The sequence below is a fragment of the Fundulus heteroclitus genome, chromosome 2, assembly GCF_011125445.2.
Source record: "Fundulus heteroclitus isolate FHET01 chromosome 2, MU-UCD_Fhet_4.1, whole genome shotgun sequence".
NCBI lineage: Eukaryota > Metazoa > Chordata > Actinopteri > Cyprinodontiformes > Fundulidae > Fundulus > Fundulus heteroclitus.
The window spans coordinates 21,889,670-21,898,698 of NC_046362.1; the positions used below are offsets into that span (position 1 = coordinate 21,889,670).

A 9,029-nucleotide genomic window follows, 5' to 3' on the forward strand; every position below is an offset into this window, starting at 1 on the left:
TGAAATTCACCCAATGTCAAATCAATGCAGGTTTTCTATGGACACTTGTGCTTGTCCGGTCCATTTGTACGTATCTTTATGGTATTCTTAAAAAGAAAAAAAAGAAAAAAAAAAAAAGAAGAAGAACACTAATGAAATTTCATACACATGTTGATCGTTTGGAGCTGTGGGTTTAATATGATATGTACATAAAGGAGCCGGGAGGGTCAGACGGCTCTGAAATATACTGTATGTGTTTCATTATTTATTTAATTCATATTTATTTGTATCCCGGCTTAGAAGTGTTGTACTATAAATTCTTTTGACCGTTAGCTTATCATCTTTAGGAATGTGATACTGACACGGGCTCCCTTCAAAACCGTGTCGGGTCGATTTTTCTTATTTTTTGTGCAACTATTTATTTGCTCATCAGCCGAGTTGCGTGCAACTTAACTTATTCTGTATCACCACTTTGCATCTGTATCACGTAGACTGTAACAACTGGTAGACTGCAACCAAACTGTACATCTCCCTGTTTAATCTTCTAGCTTACAAGCGTTAAAGTAGTAGGAAACCACAGTAGGATAGCTAACTCTAGACTTGCATGTACTGTTGCTATGCATTTACTTAGCTTACAAGTTAGACAAAGCCGTTTTTGTATTTTTTATACATCATGTACTTTTTTTACTTGTCCCTTAATAAAAGTAATTTTGTGAGTTTTATGGAGGTATGAATCTGTGAGTTTTCTTTGTGTGTTTTTTCCTGACTGTGTATATTAATGGAGGCTTTAGAAAACCCAGCACATAGTAAATTGGTAGTAAATTGGATTATGCTTCTGTATATCAATTTATCAATTTTTTCTCTCTATAATTGGTGTCCTTCAGACTCTTTTATAAACACAAAACCCTCTAAATGCCCTGTTATTATTAATATAATACAAATTATTAATCTGGCCCTCCAAACTGTCTCTGTCCCTGTCCCTTTTAAACTTGTCATTGTCAAACCTATTAAGCTTCGCCTTGACTCCTCAGCCAAAACATTATTGGCCCATTTTTTTAACGGAATAACCTTTTATTACAACATTTTAGGAAAGGTTGTGGCTGACCAACTGATTTCTATTCTCCTAAAGGAAACCTTTTAATTAATACTAATTTAGTTATAAAAGAAACAGAAATTGCTTTCCCTAAAGTGTTTAGTGACATTTTGATGACTGAAGATCCTGGAGAATTTACTGTTTTAGTGTTGTTAGACTTTTGTTAGATACACCATCTGACTGCATTGTTTGGTGAGGATCAGCTGTTTTACTGAACAGTGGTTCAGATATTCCCTTTCAAACAGAAGCTCCAGTTTCCGTATAAACCACATTATGCCAGATTCCTATGATCTAACTCATTAATGGGGTACCTCAAGACTTTGTTTTGGTCACATTTCTGTTTTTGTCATATATCACCCACTCACCCACTGTATGAATTCTGTCTGCTCTGATAAGCTGTCTGTCCTCTGCACATCCATCACTGTCTGGTTTGGATCTGCCACCAAAAAGGCAGACAGGGCCAGACTGCAACGTACAGTAAGGACTGCAGAATAGATAATCGGTGCCAACCTGCCCTTCATTCAGGACCTGTGCTTTTCCAAAGTCAGGAAATGGGCAAGAAACATTACTGCAGATCCACCTCACCTGGATCACAACATGTTCCAACTTCTCCCCTCTGATAGGCCAAAACCAAGAGACAGGAACAGTTCCTTCCCACAAGCCATCACTCTAATGAACAGCTGACGAAAACAAATAAAAACTCCTTTGCAATAACCTGGTAACTCTGCCTCATTTACCATTTGTCAGTTATTTATCCATTATTACCCAATGAATGTCTTTTGAAGGTCCCTCAAAAACAAAACAATTTTTATCATTTGAGAAATATTTCCAAGCTAAGAAGGTTGGTGTCAAAACTGGATCTTGAGATGGTTATTCGTTTTTATATTTTCTCCCATCTCAACTACTGTAACACACTTATCCCATGCAACATCAAAAAAGCCCTTGATCGCCCTTACTTTTTCCAGCACTGATTACCTGTTTATTATAGAATTCATTTTAAAATCCTCAATTTAACTTTCAGAGTAAAATGAATTTCTCTTCAGTTCCCCAGAAAAAAACAAAAACAAACATTGGAATAAGTCTGACCACACATGAGGGACAGACAGATAACTTTAGACAGTAAACTTTTGACTTTCTTAAAATACAACAGACAGGACAAATGCCTTCTGCAGGTGAACACCAAGATGCTTAAACTGCTCCTCTCAGGCCTGAGGCTCATCCCCAACCTGGACTTTTGTATTATTTGTTCTACACTTATTATTTATTATGTCAATGTTTCAGTGCTTTAGCAACATCTATTGTGACAAAATAAAGTTAGATATTTGCAAAACTATTATAATGCCAAGATTGGAATACTCTTGGCATTATAATATCCCCTATAGGGGATCTTTCTCCAATACTTTCCTCCAAATGATGCTCAAAAACATTGAGTTTCTATTTAGGAGACAGATAAATTTAATAAAGTTAAATCCTTAATCAGCTAATGAGAGGACTGTAATTCTCAATTCCTTTCAGAGTTCTCTTACATTTAATTTCTGTTTGTTTACGTTAACTTCTGGTTTCTTTGCTTAATCAGTCACTGAAATATATTACTGAGATTACTAATACTTCTACAGTTAAGCCCAAAATCATTCTACCCCTGGCAGATTTAGCTTTAAAGTAATCTTTTATTTTTACTTACCTGTTCCTTCTGATTAGACTTGACGTTAACATTTTTGGGCGATCCTGACTTGAATCTGAGACGGAATCTGTGAAGGGGGCTAAAGATTAGGGTGATGGCAAGTAGGGCACCTATTCAAATTGTCAAAAATAACAGAGGGAACATGCAAAAAGCTTGTCAGAAATTATAAGATTTTTTTTTTTTTTGCTGTAATGCCAATAAAGATCTGTCCAATGATTACTGAGAAAATGATCCATGGCTCATTTCTAATCAGAAACAAAGTTCTTGGTTGACTCTAAATAACATTAAATCTCTATCTGCTGGGGGTGTGAACATTTTCTGATTAACTTAGCGCCTAGATCCAATACAATTATTTCATTTGAACTGAAGTGCCCATATCTGACTCTGAGAATAGTTTTAATGATATGTTCCTGTCATTCCTTACTGTAATGGAGTGATTCCCAGACTTTTTTTCGGTGGGACCCCCTGTGATGTAAAAAAAAGTTTTTGCGCACCCCCTCCAACCAATCTTTTCAACAGTCAAACAAAGTAAAGCCAGCTGCTGTAAAACATACAACAATAAAATAAACAGCTAATTTTTTTAAATAACAAAACTACCACTTTGAAAGCGTTGTTGTTTTAAGTGTATCTGTGTAATTGAATACAACATTAAATATATATATATATATACTTTAAATTGGTCAAATTTTTTTCTCAAAACAAAAAAAACAACAACGATTGTTTTGTGCATGCTAGTCCAGCAGGGGGCAACAGTGAGCCTCAAACGCCACGTACCAACCGGGATTACGCAAAAGAAGAAGGGCAGCGAGTCCTGTGACAGGAAGTTTAAATGTATTTGTTTTGTTCTCTCTCAGTGAGTTGTCAGATGCAGTTTAATCTTTACTTTTGACAAAGACACTGCGGGTGCAGAGGTAAGTGAGCGCTCTTGCTTCGCTTCTTCTAGTCTAATGCCTCCGATCGCGTCCAGTGATGAATATAAAGTTTATATGAGGTGTAAACGGAGAAACGCGGAGTGTGACTCGCCGTCTCTAAACAGATGACCTCTCAGTTGTAAATGTGCAAAATGTTCCTGCAGCTTCCCTGTCGCCATGGTGGAGCCCACGGCCTCCGGTGTGTTCTGCAACAGGATGCTGAGCATGGTGAACTCTGAGGACGTGAACGCCATCATCCAGGCTCAGAGACACATGTGAGGGGATTTGTGCAGATGTTGCTATGTTCGTGTATTTTTCTCTGTCTTGTCTCTGCCAACTTTATACACCTGCAGGCTAAAATCTGTCTCAAAACTAAATAACTTAATCTCATTCCCACTGGATGGAGAATGTCTGTGAACATCAACTCCACATTTGAACATTTGTCCACATTTTGGACAAAGAAGACAGATGGTTTGAAAGGGGTGTGAAGGAAGCAATCTATGTTAAGAGAGAGAAACCAACCTTAAACAGAGGAGGAGGCCTTATGTTCCAACTCTCAAAAATGTACAATCCAGCTATATATATCATCACCTCAATTCTCACACCCATACGGGTGATCAGAACATCGTTCCTGTAAACCAGGCCAATAACAACCCTAATGACTCCCCGTTACAGAGGAGTGGACCAGTTTCGGTCCATTCTGCTGTCTTAATGACTTTAACTGCCCATTACTAAGGGGTGGACCTGTTTCTGTTGAATTTGCATGTTATTTAAGCCATTACAAGGCCTTTCTTTGGCAGTAGTATAATGCTTGGTACTGCACATTACTCCAGACTTTTTGAATTGAGAAAGCTTCCTGGAGAGGAAGCGAAACATCTTCAACTATAGAAAACAAGTCCAGTTGCTTTGTTTTTTACTTTTTTTGGAATGACTATGACCTGAATGACTTAGAATCTTCACCAGCATGTGAACATCAATCTTTGAATCCTGTCCCCGATTCTCAGTTGGATTGAAGTGCAGGGAGTCTGACTGAACCATTTTATAAATATGCTTTGATTTAAACCCTTGCCTTGGAGCGGTGGCCTCCATGCTTCAGTGTCTTTGTCCTTCCATGGCGGTGCACCTCCACCCCAGCCTCAGTCAGCTCTGAGCAGCTTTCCTATGCCACGCTGAAGAACCACCCAGCATGATGCTGCCACCACCATGTTTCATCGTGTTGTGTTCAGGGTCATGTGCGGTACTAGTTTTCTGCCACACACAGGGCTCTGCATCTCATTTTGGTCAGAGCACATTCTTCCACGTTTGCAGAGTCTCCTACATGGCTTGTGGCAAACTGTAAGCAGGATGTCTTTTTTTTTTTTAACAATTACTGTCTTCTCATCACTCTTCCCTAAAGTTCGTTTTTGTTTAATAGTTGTCAGGTGTGTCTTATTAGCTTAGGCAAGGCAAGTTTTCCTAAGATAACATCCCACTAACGAGAAAATTCAAAGTGCTTAGCAGTTCTGCTTGGAATATGGTTCTATAACCTAACATTGACATATTGGCTGTGTTCTTTGTTCTCCGTGGTTCTGTTTAATGTTTAAATGATGTATAAAAGAAACGTGTTATGCTACATTTTATTTTGGGGTATCAGAGTAAAGAAGGCTTACCCCACTTGCAGACAAATGTTTAAACCAAAGCAAAAATTTTTTCCCCCACTTTACAATTATACATGATTGGTTGGTTTAATCAAATAAAATCCTTATATGGACGTTCAATTTTGTGGTTGTAATGTGATGAAAAATAAAATTGCTGTTTTTTTTTTTTCTTTTTTTTTTTTTATTCTGTCAAATCTTTGTGCAAACAGGCTCGACCGCTTCGAGAAAACCAACGAGATGCTGATCAACTTCAATGGCCTGTCGAACGTGAGGCTGCAGCAGATGAACGAGCGTTTCCTGCTTCACACTCGCACCCTGGTAGACATGAAGAAGGACCTGGACAGCATCTTCAGGAGGATCAGGTTAGTCGTCAGCTCGCTTCGTTTCGTCACACGCGCAGTGTGGACAACATGACTTCTGATCCTTGGATCTTTTTCTGGTTTCCCAGGACGTTAAAAGGAAAGATTGCAAAGCAATACCCAGAAGCCTTTAGCAGTAAGTCAACTGTTTCTCTTCAGTCACTGATTTTGACAACAAATCGGATTTCTAGAAAAGTTAACAATGTGCAGTAAAAGCTTGAACATGTGACTTATTTACAATGCCTTTGTAAATCATTCATTCCCAGAATTTTTTTCCCAACCATACATTTGAACCATTTTTATTTGAAAAATATATGATAAACCACACAATATATGATGTATTTACTGTAAAGAAGTGTTACATGGTTTTCAAAAAATTTTAAAAAGAAAAATCTGAAAAAGATAGTGCTTCTGAGTATAGCCCCCTTTACTCAAATTCCCTAAATAAATCAGTAACCAGTTGCCTTCAGAAGTCACCTGATTAGTAAAGAGACTCCACCTTAATTTCAATATAAATACAGTTGTTTTGTGTAGGGCCTAGAGGCTTATTAGGGGACATTATTGAACAAACTGCATCATGAAGATCAGGGAACACAGCAGACAAGCCGTGGGACAAGGTTCTGGACAAGCATAAAGGAGGGCTTCCTATAAAACAATATTTCAAGCTTTAAATGTCTCCCAGAAGTCGGTTCAGTTCATCATATGAACATTCAAAGAGAGCGGCAGAGCTACAAACCTACCAAGACATGAACGTCCACCTAATCTGATGGGCCGGATCAAGGAGGGTCATGATCACTCTGGAGGAGCTGCATGGATCCCTTTTTAAGGAGGAGTGAATTAATCCTTGTGGTATTTATAATTTAAACAAGCCACGTGACAGGCTGGACAAGGAAAGCAATGATCTGAGAAGCACACCAAGGATTGCACAGTAACTTTGGAAGGGCTGCTAAAATACAAGTCATCTAGGGAAAACATTAAACATGTGGAAGAAGCTTTTCCAGTCAGATGGGAGCAACATTGAACTGTTGGGGCTACAAGCAGACCCTGCACATCACCATGTTGGTGAAAAATGGTGGTGGCAGTACTACGCTGTGGGCATCCTTCAGCACAGAGAGGGAAGCTGGTCAGAGTTGACGAGAAGATGAACGGAGCTAAATGCAGGGCCGCCCTGAAAGACACCTGGGCCATAGGGGGCTGGGGTGAAGGTTCCCCTTCCAACAGAACACTGACCCAAAGCGTGAAGCCAGGATTACTGTGGAATGGTACAGATCAAAGCATATCCATCTATTTAAACTTGAGTAAAAAAAACAAAAACAACAACAACTCAGAACGTTTGTTTTTCTACTTCTGTCCTGTGAGGTTTTATGGAGGACTCAGAAGGTTTAGTTGTGCAAGGACTCCTTCTCTGTTCAACTCACTGCACACACTGTGTCACACAATGCATCTGGCTGCGTTTTGTCCTCTAAACAAGTATTCACACCTCACTACAAGTATTCAACCCCCTTCCTTTAAAAGACAATTAATTTCTGCCTAAAAATTGACCCAGTTTAAAATCAATACCCAACTTTAACAACTTGCAGCTGTAATTGCAGTGAAAACTGGTTGTAGAATTTACTGACTTAGGGGTTTGGATATAATTGCCTACTACACTGTTAATAAAAATGAAAACCTGTGTACAATTCTTCTTACACTCCATAATTATTCATGACTTTATGTTGGTCTATTAAATAAAATCCCAATAAAATAGATTTTGAGTTTATCGTTGTACAATGCAAAAAAAAAAAAAACAGGTGAAAAGTGCAAAGATTGTTGCTACTCGTGTTCGTGCATGTATTGCTTCATGATTTTCACAGTTTCTGATTGTGTTTTAAAATCCGATTCACATAAAGGATATTTAATGACCGTAAATGTGGCTTTTTATTTCCTAATTTATGCACTGCTTTCCATTAAAGTCAGCTCAACCCGTTTCTTCCATGACAGACATCCACGAGTCACCCGCCTTGGAGGATGAAGACGAAGAATTTGACCCGATTCCCCCCAGCTTTGCTACGACGACCACCACGGCCACGTCGGAGCAGAGCACAGAGTCCTGTGACACGAGCCCCGATGTGATCTCGCCCACCGTGAGCAGATGCTCCGAAGATCTGTCTCAGGAGCCACCGGACACGCCGACCTCTGACGTCCTTGAGACGGCCGTGCTGCGGGACGAGGGTCCCGACTCCGTAGCTGCGGAGTAGAACCGAAGGTTTCCAATTCAAACTGAGAGTCAACCACAAGTCTGCTCCGGCGGCAGGCGCACTGTGTGTTTGTGTGAGTGTCGGCCTCTGTAAGATAACACAGATCACATACTTGATGTTGGAGGCATATCTGTATTAGAGGATTTTTTTTTTTTTTTTTTTTTTTTGCTGGCATGTTTACACATCTTGTGCTTTTATAGCTTCTAAATTATGCCAAAGAAATACTTGAAGTCAGAAAGTGTGTCGGTGTAGATATATGAGGTAGTCCTAACAGTGAACCTGTGCAAAAGTGTTTTTATTATTTATATGCTGCTTTTGTCTGGAAAGATGCACGTCTAACTCAAGAAACAAGTTAATATTAATGGCGTTGTAATTAAAATGCACACTGTTCTTATCATCCTGAATTTGAGTAAATGAGTGTCAATAAATAACTCGGCTTGTCTCTGCGTTATTGATCTCTTTAAGGCTCTTGTTAATCTCGCTAAACATGTTTCTTAATGAGTTCATAAATGTGTCTCGAAAGGGAAAAAAAGTTACTTAATTTTTAGTATCATAGCTCAATTTTTAAGCTTGTTTATATTCAAATGATAATACCTATCGTCTGATTTTAGTTTTCTCAGAAAGCAGTGGTTTTTACTACTGTTTGCATTTGGAATATCATTTTATTTTTATTAAACCCTTGGTTAACCAGGTAAAAGACCCACTGAGATCGAGACGTCTGTCACAAGGGTGGCATGGCCAGGAAAGGCAGCAGCGCACGTCATGGTAGACAAGACTGTCAACGATAACAAAAACAAATATTAAAAACATAAAGTGTGATTAATGTGACAAACAGAAGAAGTTAATGTTACAATTTAAAATGTAAAAACTAATTTTAAGAACACATGCATTGCTTGAAATACTTATGGCAGATCCATTAATTGTTCCCATTTCTGTAGTTGAGTCTACAGAAAATCCGAAAGGTTGTCTGACAGACATCTGTCTGGTTCTCTATGAGGACCTTGTTGGATATTAACCATTTTTTCCTTTTTTAAAGATACGACTTTCAGATACGGTTCATCTTCTGTGGATGGGTTTTCAGTGGACACAACTTTTGGTCAGCATTTGACCTTTTTGCTTTTTGCTTCATTAG

The 9,029-nt window shown here is 38.7% G+C and overlaps 1 protein-coding gene across 1 annotated transcript; it reads left to right on the plus strand.

The window, feature by feature from the left end:
* Positions 1–3,536: 3,536 nt before the first annotated feature.
* kxd1 (KxDL motif containing 1) lies at positions 3,537–8,346 on the plus strand. The gene is made up of 5 exons (XM_012876026.3): positions 3,537–3,664; positions 3,829–3,939; positions 5,511–5,663; positions 5,750–5,796; positions 7,641–8,346. Exons 2-5 carry the CDS (start codon positions 3,842–3,844, stop codon positions 7,895–7,897), a joined length of 555 nt encoding a protein of 184 aa, XP_012731480.2. The 5' UTR covers positions 3,537–3,664; positions 3,829–3,841; the 3' UTR covers positions 7,898–8,346.
* The last annotated feature ends 683 nt before the right edge of the window (positions 8,347–9,029 follow it).